The sequence below is a fragment of the Conger conger genome, chromosome 18 (genome assembly GCF_963514075.1).
Source record: "Conger conger chromosome 18, fConCon1.1, whole genome shotgun sequence".
Classification (NCBI taxonomy): Eukaryota; Metazoa; Chordata; class Actinopteri; order Anguilliformes; family Congridae; genus Conger; species Conger conger.
The window spans coordinates 17708521-17725178 of NC_083777.1; the positions used below are offsets into that span (position 1 = coordinate 17708521).

At 39.5% G+C, this 16658-nt stretch overlaps 1 protein-coding gene across 1 annotated transcript in view; it reads left to right on the plus strand.

Moving 5' to 3' along the window:
- The window catches only part of LOC133117936 (CUB and sushi domain-containing protein 1-like), a 503171-nt gene that overhangs the window by 365864 nt on the left and 120649 nt on the right, over positions 1–16658 (plus strand). Inside the window, exons 11-12 of the mRNA XM_061227463.1 lie at positions 9255–9358; positions 10173–10285. Coding sequence (XP_061083447.1) covers positions 9255–9358; positions 10173–10285 — 217 coding nt within the window. The remainder of the gene's footprint in view (positions 1–9254; positions 9359–10172; positions 10286–16658) is intronic.

The window sequence follows — 16658 nt, forward strand, 5'->3', positions numbered from 1 at the left end:
GTTGACACACCTGTCTCCTGAACATATGTGCCTTCTCCAATAATTTAAGGTCCAAACTTTTCTTTAGCACTCCTAGTATTTGATTTTGAAACTGCTGCAAAGTGTAACTGTGAGTAATATTTGTTGTGCAAAAAAGTGTTCAGAGGTACAAATTTGCCATGAGACAGGGTAGGATAATACTCTACGTTCCATGAGTTAAAAAATGGCAAACAAGCAGACTTGTATATAGCATTTTATAGGACTTTTTCAAATGGAGGCTACGTGATCTTTTTTGTAAAGACATTTTCAAAGGTTTCAAAGGGATCAGATCAGAGCATTATAATTATGTTATTAACGAAATACCAACATCTACATTAGTATGCAAATGACACGGCACACTGGAAATGCCATAAATATAACGAGAAAATTAAGAGAACAAAGTCACATTTAAAAGGTGAACTCGATTTGTACATGGCTGCTTCATGGATATCCATTTCAAGCCTGCACTGATATTTGGACCAGCACATTACATTTCAAATAAATCCTTCTGTGAATTGAATGCATCTTTGAGAATGGATGCCTAAAAGGGAACTAAGCCCTTCAAACACACGAACAGTTACTAATTGGATCCAGTGCATTCTGTGGCAGCAATAGGCTGTGTATGTGAAGCACTTCTCATTTTCTTTCAGTGGCCTCTGAAATGTTGGCACACAGTCCTAATGTCATCCACAGCCAGCCATAATGTATCAGATAGTGTGAGAAAATCTGGCAGCTTCTGTTTCGTTTTCTGTATTACCTGAAGGTATGTAAATGTTTAAATGTGAAAATGAGGCTGCAGGTTTCTGTTTTGGCCCAGCACAATGCTACTTGATCAACTAATTAACTAATCATGGTCTTCAATCAAAACCTTGATCATTAGAATCAGGGGGCTTATTGCTGAGTTCCAAAAAACTGAACCCACACCATTTTCAAATAAGATTGGACACCCTTGGTTCAGACCATATAACTGACTGGGGTGAAATATACTGTAATGTTCCATCAAAACAATAACATTAAAAATGACATCCAGGTAAATATGATAAAGCAAAGCTGAAATGTGGGACACAGATACACGCTTTGAGAGTGTCTACTATTTCCATAAAATTTGCGAATACAGAAATCCTCAGCTCTACAGGTCTTCTGTCCTCTTTGCCTACTGGTTTAAAACTAGACTGCTCTCTGCATCTAATTGCTTTCTTCTGAAGCCTCACTCAAGCAGTTTCTCATTCTGCTTGATTTATTCAGTGTATTAACTAACGATGTCCCATGTTAAGTGATTTGTTATAACACCCTTGGTAATAATAAGCGCTGTGTGAAAAAGGTCTACATGAGGCCTGGATCTAGTTCACTTTTGTCTGGAGCTTTGACTTACAAATTAATACCCAATTAATTATTTATAAATAACATATGAGGTATTTTCATATTGGTGATGGCTGACCTTGCTCAAAAAAACTTAAAGCATGAACATGTTTCCACATTTTTGAGTCAGACAGACGTGACTGAATCCAAGCCCTGGAGTGCTGGACCTATTGGGATTGAATACTGGCTCACATCTCGAGCCTAAATTCAACATTTATAAAACAATGCAGGAATATAGAACAGAGCATAAACAATGTAAATGTGAAAAAAGAAAATGTTTTCCCCACTCTACCCTGTGTACTTGCTGAAACATTCATGGCTTGTATTTGCCTTGGATACAAAAACAAGTGTATAAAAATGTGTGCTTGAGCTCTGTGAGAAGAGCGTTTAAAAGCGCTGGCGCCTGAGGACTGCAGCAGGATGGAAAACACTCGCCCCTCCTGGGACTAACTGCTCTGCGCCTTGCTCCTGCCTTGTTTATGTTGTTGCTATCTTTTTTCTTTTTCTTTAAAAAAAAAAATCAACCTGAGAGGTTCAGAGAGCACGGGGGAAATTGCTGACGAAGTAGCCATCCGATACACTGCATTTTATGGTTTGTGGCTGCTGTTGCTAGTTTTGCAGTCCTGTGTAGCTGAACCGTTTTGGTGTCTGGGCCGCAGGCATGCAGTCTCTGTCCAATTGGAAAGGATTCTCTTGCTCACAATAATGTATTTGAAGGCTGGTATGTAGACTTGTTGTGGTGTTTAAGGTGGTTTAAAGTAGGGGTGAGCGAGTACGGCCTCATCTGTCTCTGTATCTGTACTCGTACTCGGAAGTGGGCGTGATGTAACCCGGATGTGTGTGACATAACCCGGAAATGGTGTCATTTAAACAGTCCCCTGTACTACATTGTGATTTGCAGTAAGGTACATTGTAAAGCCAAGACTCTCACAACTAGTTTTGCACTCAGAGACAGAGACCGATGTTTACAATGCATGAACATTTACTCTAGATGCAACACTCCCATGTAGGGCAGCCTATAGCATAGGGCCATGCCTGGGACCCACAAGGTCGGTGGTTCAATCCCCGGTGTAGCCACAATATGATCCGCACACCCATTGGGCCCTTGAGCAAGGCCCTTAACCCTGCATTGCTCCAGGGGAGACTGTCTCCTACTTAGTTTAATCAACTGCACTCTGGATAAGACTGTCTGCCAAATGTCATTAATGTAATGTGTACCCCCCAATATGATCCATGTTACAACAATAGCATAGCTCAGCTATAATCCCTTTTTACAGAACAGGAATCTCTATTAAATCTTTATCCGGTTAAACTTAACATTAATTAAAAACTGAAACCATCTATGTAAAACAATCTGTGTACGTGAGTGAACAATTGTACAAGGAACACTTTTGGCTGAGCTGAAAAGCCTGCCCGTTCGTATCAGCACCACTAACCTCGTTGCCATCAAATGTCAGTCTTGGTACATATATTAGTCTACAAGGGAGTTTTTTTTAAATGAACATGAATGAGAGAGCTGAGTACTTTTTATAGATGTATAGATTTGTTTATAGACAAATCTTTAAAATACTTGAATACACTATTAATTTAATTTAAGACCCATTTCTAATAAATCTATTCTTTTACATTATATCCCTACAGTAAGTTTAGTTTCATTGATGTGAGTGCCACGCAGATGGATAACAGTCCAGATGATAGTAACAAGTCAAGAGTCAAGATGTTGTAACTGAGCTAAATCATTTTGCAGGCAGCAATTGGAAAATCCCAAGATCACTAAGCTGTTTCTGTTTCTGCCCAGTTTGTAATTGCCAGTTGTGCCCCCTGAGTCCCCAGTCTGGCACATGCACCTGTGCACCAGGATCACTGAACTGTTGAATATGACCTCCAGTGCACTTTCCTGAGAATCAGCAACCCTGCAGGCCACACACGATTACCTTTGGGGTTTCAACAAACTTTATTTTAACTGCGTATAATATCCCTTCCCTCGTACTGCACAGCTGCGCTCTCCCTGGATTTCTACCCACTTTTCCAAAAAATCTATCCGCTCTTCCACGGTCACTGTACTCTGGAATGCCTCCACCATAGAGCCTGTGCCCGGCTGCCTCCGCCCATCCAATCCCAACCACTTCAGGCCAGTGGCATTAACATCCATCGGCATGAATTGTCTGGAGAGGCTTGTGCCAGTTGACCCCCCTCACCCCCCCAATCCGCTTACAAGGCCAGAAGCTCCTTGAGCACATGGACTCCCTGGGAAACTACACCAGAATATTCTTCATAGCATTGAGCTCTGCTTTTAACACAGTATAATGACACACTATGATTGCAAAACTCAGAGACATTGATGTACAGCCTCATCTCATCCCCTGGATCCTCAGCTTTCTTGGTAACAGACCTGTCTGTCAAGGTTATGGGCACCCTGTCACTACCAATCATCACAAATACAGACACTCCAACACAGATGTGTTCTCAGTCGCTTCCTATACACACTATACACAAATGACTGTCAAAGTCAAAGACTATGAAGGAAAAATGGGACAGGTTCAAAGGGTTATACTTAATGTGCAGTGTAAATTAATTTCAAAGGTGCAGAAAAATAACTGGTGCGGAAAAATAAAAGTCTCCACAGCGGATTAATAAAGCTATACATAAGAGTTTGCAAAAAATAATAAAATGTATAAAATATAGAAAAAGGAGATGACAGAGAGTAACAAGGCTGAATGTGTGCTAAGTTTAAAAAATAACTAAGGTTGGCCAAAAGGGTATTTGAAAGGCAAAATTCACAAGTTTCAAAATGTGACCCCAAGCATTTCCAGAAAGGGGAAGTTAAAAAGGAGGTTAAGTGCATTAAGAATAACAAAGGAGCTACCAAGTGTTTTGATATTAGTAGGGCTTACGATATTGTATATTTAGATTTCCAAAAAGCATTTGATAAGGTACCATGTGACTCATTATCAAAATGAGGAAGGGAAGAATTACAGAAGCCATCTCAGAGTGGGTTCGGAACTGTTTACGGGATAGAACACAAAGTAGAAGTAGGAGGCACCTTATCTGTGCAGGGTATGAGGACCTTCATTGTTACTTCATTGTTACATTTTGCAAGTCATAATATTCGGGATCTGTTACAATTAATTGATGAACCACAGTGACAAAAAAAAAGTAGAGGCCTTCTTTGGCCCTTTGTGATTACTCCAGTGATCTCTTTCTTCTTAATGCTGTTCCAAACAGTTTCTTTTGGTAAGCCTATCATTTGGTCTATGTGTTCGACTGTTTTCTCTCTTAGTTCTCAGCCTCATAATGGCTTCTTTGACTTTAATTCGCACAACTCTGGCTGTCATGTTTACTAATGCAAATAACAGCCTCCAATGGCAATCACAAGCCTAAAACCAAGACTAGATAGTAAAAACCTGAACTAATGAAGCGATTGAACACACCTGATTAATCAGCTAACACCTGTGAAGCCATCTGTCCCATTATTATGCTGCCTTGAAATGGTGGACTAAACAGCATATGTATAAAAACTGATTTCTTCATGGCGAAACCAAAATGCATACATGTACATTTAAAAAAAGCTGAAAGTCTGCACCTTAACCACAGTTGTTTGATAACAAAAAAAAATGTCCCAAGACAGTATATATAAAAATACCCCTGTCATTTCTTCTCAATAAATAAAGATAACAAAGGCAACATCAGCGGTCAATTCAAAATTCAATACTGAATAAAATGAAACAAAACATGTTGTATTCAGGGCTATTGAAAGAATGATCACTGAGATGCACTGTCATCTTATGATTGTATCTGTGTAGTCAATGGAGAGGCACTTTGCTCTTGTTAAGTCTTGTGTAAAAAGAAAATCTGTATGACAGGGTAATTTGCAAGGGTTATATTTTAGACTATTCAGTTAAAATTGCATCCAAACAACTTGCTGCTGGACAAAGTTTGACATCCCAAACAGATTGCTTGTGTCATAAACTTCTGAGTTGCTTAGTAGAATCACTGCTCTATAAAACATCACATTTACTCCTGACAAGCAAATGTCATCCTTTAGGAAATTTGAAAATATGTTTTGTCACAGACTTTTTGTCATTTTAAAGATACAAAACATGTTTCATCAGTAGAGTTTTGGAATAGTTCAGAATGGTGTTCCATCATTGTTTTTGCTGCCAGATCAAAACGTACATTGTCACTGACATCAGAGAACATCACGCTTCACATGTATATTGTTTCATAATAACATCTAAATTTATTGCAGATATTTTACGGCTAACCCTACAATGCTTCAAAATCACTGCCTCCTTAGAGATCATTCCATTTTAGAATTCTGAATTTGTCTTGAATGTTTAGCAATTTATTAAGCAGCTATTTGTGGAGCTCAGCACATGTGGTTGTGATAATTTCTTTGTGTGCTCATTCAGGTCAATCATCTTCCCTGTGCCCTTTTGAAGAGAGGATTTGGAATCTGGTAGTGTCAGTCAAGATGATTGAAAATTCGAGGCTAATGCATGTCTGTCTATTATTATTTAACTACTCTGATGGGGCTGTCGGAACGGTTCATTTTCAAATCATTACTGGTTACAGAAAGGAAGAAAAAAACAGCGCAGCAGGCAGACATTTTGTAGTGTCAATGCTGAGAGATGATAGGCTGTACATATTGTATGATGATTATAGATAGATTACAGATAGATAGATTGCACATGTATTCCTGGGGTCTGTCTTTGTTAAGATAGGTCATTCATGCATGTCACTGTTGAGATGTTGTTTAGCTGTACTTTAGTCGCTTTGATTCTGGATGCTGATTGGCTGAGACAGTGTTCTACGGTGATTGTAAGCCTGATACAGTAACAATTAATCAAACAGATCTGTGAACAGTATCACTCCGCACTCAAACTTACCAATAATATTACAATCTTCAATTCATTTTTTTCTATATGTTATAAACATTGTTACATCACAGCGTATCAGCATAAATACTGTATCTGTGCATAATCTTCAGCTGTTAATCATAATAATAACCTTTTCATATTTGTCAACTGCTAGCAAAATGATTATACCCTTGTTGCATTCTTAAAAATGAAGAAAACATGACAGATAATGTCATAAATATGTAGCCTGGAGGCATTTTGTCTTGAAATACGGAGGGACTGATATCTATTGGTTACTCTGAAGAAGTACTCTGATACAGTACAAGCATCTTTGAGTGAAAAAAACAAATGGCTTTGTAAGAATGCCTATCATGCAAGAAGTACCGATTACCACCAGTTACCATGGAGTCAAACTCATCTTATCTGCTCAAAGAAACACTTGTATTATGGGCTGGTGAATGGCTCCTTCAGTTGAGGCACCATGCTGAGGTGCCTGGATGAGCCTCTGGGATCGAATCTGAACGTGCCGGCTGTGGCCAGTAGCGCCACAGAGTGACTTGCTATTTGTAATTGTGTCACCCAGGGTATGGGAGGGTTTGGTAGAATAAGAATTTATCGCTATCTAGCAACTGTCACAGATGAAAGGTCTTCCTCTGACTTCGCTCTCCGCAAGCTTAGCTGCAGAGTGTGAAAATAATCACTGGATTTGTACACTCCCCGACTCAGCTGTGGGGTTCACGATTGCAGACGACTTGACGATTCCAAATTGGGGTGGGAATTGGATATGCTTAGTCCCACGTTCATTACAAAATGTATATACATGAAAAAATGTTTTCATAGATGCATTTTGAATGAATATATGAAATGTTGGAAGACTGGATTGGAAATGTGTTTGAGTTCATTCAAAAAGAATGTGAACATACTTACTGGGAAAAAAAGAAATATGTCATTTATGGCCTGTGCATTGAGCTGATTCTGAGCGGGCAAAGGAAATGATGGATGATGGGAGAAAAGGCCCAATAGGGCTATTGATTCTCTGACACTCCAATTTGACCAAAGCATATTACTGCCCTGTAAGGGGGGAAGGGGAGGGGTATAACAAATAAATATTTATATAAATATATAATATTTACTGCCATTGACTGGGGAAGCAGGAGTATTTCTGTGTTGAAACAACTTGTGTGTTGAAAATGTAGAGGATATTATGGAATCCGACTGTCTACTTCTCAACTGTTTGTTGACAAGTATTGTAGGCATGATACTATTCTAATTACCTATTTTGTGTTATTTTATAACTGCGTGTTTTAGAAACTTCTGCTGGAATGCTGGGTGCCTCTAACTACCTGAGTGTAAAATCCTTTTCCAAATCTTTCTTGCTCCATTGTTGATGGTCCTTGCCCGACTGGAGTCATTTCTTCTTGTTAACAGCATGTAGCAAAGGCTTTTTTAACAGATACACATCCCTTCAGACCAGCAGATCATAGTTGCCATATCACTCTAGTTAGGGAAACTGAGTTATTCCTGTAGTTGTGGTGCAGTTTTACAATTGTTTATTTTGCTAGACATTAAAAGTTATTTGGCTTCTGCTTCTGATGCTATACCTCTTCTTCCTGGTCTTCTCCAGTTAACATTACTGCCCATCAACTGGACCTTTCTGAGTGTGTACTGAACACTGCACCTGGAAGTAACCTTCTTGTCCCTGTTCATCTTGGCCCTGAACTTTCTTCTTTGCCATATTTCCACAGGCTAGATACGATTCCAGTCAATTTTAGGAAAGATATGCATGTAACTATGGTTCTATGAATTCCGGATGATATTTCCAATAAGTTGCTTCATATTAAAGCCAAATAAGGCTATTTTGAGAAGTCATGTCAAATATTATTTTGTGTTGATGTAGGTAGAAATTGAAAATAAATATTTCTACTTTGTTATTCAGTAAATGTGCATACTGTATATTAATTGAATTCTTCTCTACCTAAAGTAAAAAAGAAAATCACACAGGTGCCCTAATACTTTTGACACACACAAACACACACACACTGACATACAGTATGAGTAGCAATGCTGTAATGACCCAGTTGAGATTATGAGGAAGCTGATAATGGGTTGTCCTAATTAAACTGTAGTATTTCCCTCCCAGTGATTTCCCCTCAAATCCAATCTTCTTTTAACTGCTTTTCTTCTCATGCATCAAAAGAAAAACAGCTTGTTGGCTGCTTTCCTTTGCCCACATCTGGGCAGTCTGGCTCAAGTCTGCAGAATTGTACTGAGTGCAATTACATGCCCATCACAGTCACAAATGTTTGAATGTGTAACTCTGAATTAAAAAGGTGAAAAGTTATCAATTATGCCAATGAATAAGGAATATCAAAAACTCTGATATGCTTCACAAAATCACATTTTAAGCAAAGTGCTTAACAGTGTGGGATTATTCAAGTGAAACATTTCTGCTTCCTTCTGAATGGCCACATATTTATTTTTGTAAAATGAAAGGAAAATGCATTTTATGTCAAGATGAAGTTGAAATCTTCTGCTCTTCTAGTGTTTTTGCCTGCAGGCATGGCTGTGCAGATTCAGGAAAGTATGATTAAGTAATGCTCAAGAAACATTACTTAGGCATTTCTAAGGTATGAATAGTGTGCAGAAAACATGCGGACACATGACTCATTTAACTTGGTGACATAGAACATGGATGTAAACAGATGGTGCCCAGATTGAGCAACCTATTTTACAAGCTGGCTTGGAAATTGAACAAGTGTTTTAACATGAAATGTCTGTTCATGTTAATATTACTTGACTGTAAAATAATAATAATAATAATAATAATAATAATAATAATAATACCGGGAGCAATAATACTGCAAAGCCTTCATTAATGCATTTTCAGTTTGTGACTCTATTCACAATAATCTGTTCACGTTAACCAAAACATTCTCTGTTAAAGGTTTGTCAATAAATAAGCACAAACGCATTTTTAATGTGTGGCTATATTCTGAGCTCATGTTTTTTTTTGTACAGGTAATCAAGCTGTCCTTTGAGGAATTTGATCTTGAAAGAGGGTACGACACCCTCACAGTGGGGGACGGGGGAAAGATTGGAGACACACGGAGAGTGCTCTATGTGTGAGTACTTCCACCCCAACAATACAATCTCACAACTCACAATCACTGTGATTAGCCTTAGACCGTAATGGCACTTATGTATAGATATCGTTACTTGTATAGGTATTGTTGTTTTTATTGGCTGTTGTTGTATTCTAGCTGCCAACAGTGGTATGCTAGTTTGAAAGCTGATTGTACTCTTCAAGGGTTCTGAATTTCTGTATGTTTACACTAGGACTCAGAACTGTACTGTCCTCTCAGGTCTACTTTTGCACTTGTTCTTGTGATTGATTTGCACTTTGTTGTACGTCGCTCTGGATAAGAGCGTCTGCTAAATGCCACGTAATGTAACAATAATAAAAATGTATGCTCTCTGAGTGGTTCTATATGTTCTCTACAACAAAGGCAATACGCTATATTCATTTGAAAAACAAAAACTTTTAAAAAAAAAGTTTAAATAAAGAAAGTGATACAAAATGCAGTGTCAATTTTGCTTACCTGTATTTTTATTTATTTCTTTTATTTATCAATCTTTAGCCTGGGTGTGAATGATTTTGGAGAACACTCACTGTATGTTCGCTGAGGTTGCAGTGGTTAACTAATATTTACACATGTAACGTTTAAAGCAAATCTCATGTTCACACTACTGTAATTTCATATCATTCCAGTAGTCTTCCACACAGTGTGAGTACCCTGTTGTAACACACAGCTACTCTTAATTAATTTTCTCAACAGTTGACTTCATACTCATTAGATGTTGTCTATTGATTGTGTATAGTTTGGAAGAAATCTAAATGTAGTCATATTTATTTATTTTTAAATGTGTGTGCTTCAGTCTTACAGGGTCAAGTGTCCCAGACTTGATAGTGAGTATGAGCAATCAGATGTGGCTCCATTTGCAATCAGATGACACCATTGGTTCCCAAGGTTTCAAGGCCAATTATGAAGGTCAGTATGAAGACTGCCTAAAACAATTATACCTTTCATTATATTCAATGTTTTGTCAAGGTCGTTCTCTGCCACTGTAGTCCCTGTGGATTGCACAAAATAAACTAAACATTATTTCTGAGGTCAGCTGCAATGCAAACACATCAGTGGTTTACATTTGTCTGGAAGAGCACACAGTATATTGCAAGTGACTATAAGTATAGTATGGTTATATTCTCCATCTTTCATCCCATGTTTAATGCTAATGCCTCCTTTTTCTCTCCGATATGAAATGCCCAATTGTATTTATCAGCGCTTACAGCTACCTCCACTAATGATTCAGGGGTCACAGACACCCGTGTGATCTTCTCCCAACCACATGCCGTGATTCGCCCTTCTTATAGCCCCACACTTCACCAATTAGGCTCCAGAGACACCAGCGGATGACGCTTCATGCGCTGATAAACAGGTGGACATGCTACCAGCCCATTTTGATTCAAGATATTTTAAATAGGTGGAAATATATATTATGTCATTAGCAAAATGTACATCAAACTTAAGTAAGAATTCTGTGCAGGTTTACCGAGCATGTAATTTAAAATCAGCCTGATGGTGTAAAACAGCTATAAAGTCTAGGTAGCGTAGCAGATATGTGTCAGGTCAGCGGCATTAACCTGTTCAATTGTGCGTTGATAAAATCTACACAAGCACACGTTACAATCAAATAGGCTCATATGAGTATTTGACAAACTGAGCCTTATGTGACATTCGACTTGGCCTTTTAGCACTTTAAACGACCTTTATCGACCTTCAAACACGTGCAAAGTAAACCCAAATTTCCAGATAGGTAACAGTCCCCTGGTCCTGTGTGTTGTGAACTGCAGTCACATGCTATTAAGTGCACGCTCTCTTTAGCAGTGGCATTTCCTTTAGCCGTATGCGGGCTATTCTGTGCTGAACACTGTGGAGCGCATGTTTGCACAGATTATCCCCAGGCTGTCCGTGACTCTGGCATCCTGTCCACCTCTGACCTCTCTACAGGCTTCCAGAGGGATAAGCATCTGAACAGATTGCTGCTTGGGGACAAATAGCTACCCATTACGAATGCAGCAGAAAACAGATGACAGGAGCCTTTCATTCGGTGAACATCAGTGGCATGTTGTGTCATTGAATGTACACGAATGTTCGGAAGTTTTAAATTCGATTGTGGATGTTTGGTCAGTAAAAGTGGTATGGAAGATACAACTGTTTTTTTTTTTTGTGTTTTTAAAGTGTGCCTGTTGATTTCAATCAAAATAACGGACCCGCGGTAAATTACTAGCATTTCCAGTTTTCTAACCTTATATTTTTCACATGTGTCTACATGTACATTATTTCAGGAAATAGTTCATCAATATTCAAACTGAATGTATACCTTTTAGAAGCACTATGCAGTCATTTCTTAATGTCTGTTTGCAATGATCCAAGAATTTACTGTCTAGCCTGTTTATGCGGTTAGCTTATTATTTTAGAGTCATTATGTTTTCAGTAAATTTAATACAGACCATGTGCTTGCGATAATAAAACTCTCTAAACAAGTTTCCTGAGCGTTATATCCAAGCATCTGCCCCAATAAAGCTTAATTTCCAAAAGGTGCTTCAGCAGCAAAACTGCTAATCCATTCCAAACATCAGATGGTTATGCTCATTGTTTTAATTGATGAATAACAGTGAACAACTCACCCTAACAAGTCATGTGCTACTGGCACTGTGCTCAGCTTTGTCAAAGTCACATCAACTCTGATTCAGGCAAGACTTTATCAGCTATACTGGCACTACTGTAAGATAGACTGCACAATAACACAAACGCGTGCACACACACACACACACACACACACACACACACACACACACACACACACACACATAGGGGTGGGAACATTTACGCCAGTAAACAAGTACATTACTCACCAGCAGATTCTTCTTTGCATTGTTCAAAAATAATTGCTATTGTAATGAGTCAAAGCGCATACCCTATAGCCTATGCAGTGAACTGTGCAGTGCACATATATAATTGTTGCTTTGTACCTGTCCTAGCATACCATTTCCTTATTTTTATTTTTTTTGAGAAACGCAGACCTCAAACAAACCCAATTAACTGAGAGGTGGGAGCTACTTGGGCCTGGTTCGAGTCTAAGACAGACCTATAGAGAGGGGTCAAGCTCCACTGATTCAAAAGGGTTCGAATTAGTCAAGGATGTGTCAGACATACCATCTACCACCCCCCCACCCACCCCCAAAAAAAAAGAAAAAAAGAAAATAAATGCAGATTCAGTACTGCACCACTGCGGCTACTGGAGATAAGCAGATCTAAGCTTTTATGCATTGTGCTTTTGTTAAGCTCGCCTGTTTTAGTAAGCTGTGTTCCGGCTTTTCGCTGGCCGCCGGCAGGGTCCATGCATTTTCACTGCTGACAGCTAACCTCTCTTGGAAGAGAACTGTTTGCGAGACTGTTAATATAAGCCAGCTAACATTACTGTCACATTATTTTTGTTTTTTAGAATAAATGAAGGGAAGGAACAGTAAAGCGTTTTAGCTTCCAGCCACGCAAGGTAATTGTGTTGAATGCTAATGCAGCGGTTTGTCCCACAGGAAACCTCTTCATTTCCTGTCCTTCATTCCTATCCAGCATGTGTGGCCACTTTATTACAAGACTGAATTTCTTAAACACATTAAAATGGAGCAAAGACATGCACTGCAGTATGACAAGGCCTTGACATGTCTTGTCTTTCTTCATAGCAATATTAGCATGAACATGGCTACATGAGCTTTTGCATAAATGTCCTTGTTAATCCTCCTACTGAATTTATGGATTATAGATGCTGTAAAAGTAGTATTTACTATTCATGCTCCAAGGGCATGGAATAGCTAAACACTAGTTGTGTACTTTTTATGACATTTATAATGTGAGGTATAACAAACATAAGGTGTTTGTAAAAGCAATTATTGGGAAATATGTGCATTTGGAATTTTGGCACATATAATTTAAACTGCTTAGCTTTTTGTTAACAGATTCTGCCACTCATCTTGAATAGCTCTATTGTGTGCATTTTATCAAAATCACACCTTTAGAAATTGATCCTTGAAGGTTTGGATTATAAAAGCTGATCCTGGGACAGTTTAAACAGTTTAAATTTCAGGGTTATTTTGGGTATTCTTATGTGGCCTTATTTATTTGGTGGCTGCAGCGCTTTGCATTTTTCACAGATCCCTGAATCTGCAGGGAATGGGAACTTGAAAGGACTTAATAAGTTCCAGAGTTGGTGGTGAAAAGTGCGTAAGCTCTATGATGGCTCTATAGTTAACCCTGCTTGATGGGGTTGAGGAGGGTTATATTATGAAATGTTGAGCTTCGAGTTAAGTGTTTATCGCAAAAAAGGACAAAAACCCACTCACACGAATGTGAGAATATTGCGTGAGAAACAGTTTATCTATATCTACACCAATCAGAGGAAATCTGCCTTCGTTTTGGTAGAGTCAATCTTGTGAAACGTTTTAACTGCATCTTAAAAATGCACGAGACTCAATCCAGTAATTTTATCTCTGACAACACCAGCTAGCCACTTGAGTCAAATCATTTGTTTCCATTCATTTGAATGGTCCGATTTCATATGCATACTCTAAAACAATGGGTTTAATGATTTCTGCTATTAATCTGAGAACCTGTTATTACTGTGCAATGTAGCATTTAAACAGGAATTAAATGTCAGTTCTCCCTTCACCACTGCAGCCTTAATCATAAACCTCTTAACACCATACCTAATGGCTCTTTCGGCCTCACACACTTTGGACGGTGGGTAAATTCACAACCATGTGAATCCACTGAACTTAACATGAACCCAATTTCAGATGCTATGCCCCAAGTGTTGTTGTCATGTTTGCCAGCATTATCACCAGGGACCTTCTGTGGCTCATTTCTTCCAGTTGAATCATGTTGAATCCACTGTCCCACTTTTTGACATCCATTAAAAGCATTAGCTGACCTGTAGCTTCATTGTTTGCTGGTCCGGGGCCTTCCATACAGACAATGCCTGCATGTGTTCCTTATCAATGGGTGGGACGTACATACAGTTACACAGATGATGTTCAAGCAATCATTGCCATCTGTAATAGATTGGTGCTGTCTGTCATGCAGAAAAAGGGAAAAGAGGGTGGATTCAAAGGAGTGTATCATTGTTGAAATTAAAACATAATGTATCAGAAGAGAAAATGGTCAGCTATCTGTTAAGACACTGTCCTAGTGCACTGATGGATCCCATTGTCTGGTGTCTGTTAAGACACTGTCCCAGTGCACTGATGGACCCCATTGTCTGGTGTCTGGTAAGACACTGTCCTAGTGCACTGATGGATCCCATTGTCTGGTGTCTGTTAAGACACTGTCTGAGTGTACTGATGGACCCCATTGTCTGGTGTCTGTTAAGACACTGTCTGACTGCACTGATGGACCCCATGGTCTGATGTCTGTTAAGACACTGTTCCAGTGCACTGATGGACCCCATGGTCTGGTGTCTGTTAAGACACTGTCCTAGTGCACTGATGGACCCCATGGTCTGGTGTCTGTTAAGACACTGTTCCAGTGCACTGATGGACCCCATGGTCTGGTGTCTGTTAAGACACTGTCCTAGTGCACTGATGAACCCCATGGTCTGGTGTCTTTTAAGACACTGTCCTAGTGCACTGATGGACCCCATTGTCTGGTGTCTGTTCTAATGTATGGATGTGCCCCAGTGCTGGCTGTGTTGGCTGTGGCTGGTGTCCCCTGAGGTGATGCACAGTTGGTGGTAGCATCTCCCACCAAGTCAAGATGACAGCATCTCATTGCACACTAGTGGCCCCCGCTGGTTAATTGAGTCCCTGTGGTCAGCCTCTGGAGCTGCCATCTTCAGACTTGTATCTGTATGAGCCTGTTTAATGAAAAGTGGCAGCTGACCTCGTATACTTTGGAGGAAAGCACATGCATGTCTATACTCTCCCAAATTGATAGTCGAGTTGTAGCCACGAGCGCTGATCAATGCAAGTGAACATTTTAAACTGGGGAGCAAAAAAGGGGAAATTATAATTCTATAGTCAGTAGCCTCTCTGAACACACCTATTGTGAACGAAGGAATAATCTTCTTTTTAGACAGTGAATTCAGAGAAAAGTTTGTCTTGTATTTGTATTTGAATTACATTTTTTGTTTTAATGCATGACTTGAAGTCAGCTGCGTGTTTTCTTTTTTCTTTTTCAATAAGTGTCACGAGTATCAAGGTTGTTCCGTCGCCGGTTACTTTGAATGTGGGGAGATCAACAGCACCAGCGCCGCGGCTAATAAAAGCGAAAATGTTTTTCCTCTCTCGTAAATGGAGTGGAAACAGCGCGGTGAATTATAATTCTGCCATCAGGAAAATGGTGGACACTGCTGAGTGTTGGCATAACCGCGGACTGCGTCGTAAAGCCGCACACTGAAAGGCCAGCATCCAAAAGACCCGAGGAAGAATGATGGAAGCTGATGTGGAGAAGAGCAGCTCTTTCTGCCGTACATATATGGGCAGATGAGAGTAGCGATGCCTTAATGACCCATTTGAGATTGTGTGAGGGAGTTAATAATGGGGTTGTCTCCAAGGAAACACTTGAAGGAATCAGAAGGAGGTCAGCTAATGGTGGCTTACCCATCATTATTTGTTCACCTACAACACTAATCCACTGAGAGATGTGTATTATCTGAAACATGCACTAACCTACCTTTTGGCCTCTTCTCCATCTCGTTCCCCCTTTCTATGGCAAATCCGTTTGTCTCGCTGTGCTCACCCCTTCTCTAATACCCGGGGTGTTATACAAGGCCTTTAATTACCTGCTCTTTCCATCCTTGTCTTTGTCTGTTTTGCTCTCGAAACTTGTGTGGTGTGAAAGAGCATGTTTTAATTGGCCAAAGTACGCCAACATCCGAGTGGTTTTGCATCAGTTTGTAAGACGGAGAAGTCGGTAAGACGGTTAACACCCGGGATCACACTGTAAACTTCTCTCGCTTTAATGACCCCCCACACTGCAGGATGTCTGGAAGGCAGAGAGCGTGCAGTAGGATTTCAGGAGGTCAGAGCTTTGAGGAAATCTAATTGAAATCTATAACTGTAAAACTCATGGGACCGTATAATTGATAGCAGATAGCAGATAGCATGTTCAGGCATACAGTGTGGTGCAAAAATTTGCGCAGCCCCAAATATGCTAAGATCAGCAAAAGAGTACATTACAAAAAAAACGTCATTGTTTACTGCGGTTGCATAGATGACTGGGTCTGTTATTTTTAGATTAATCTGATTAATGAATTGCTTGAATTAATACATGTATCACGTCAGCAACATTGACTGCCTGCAAAATA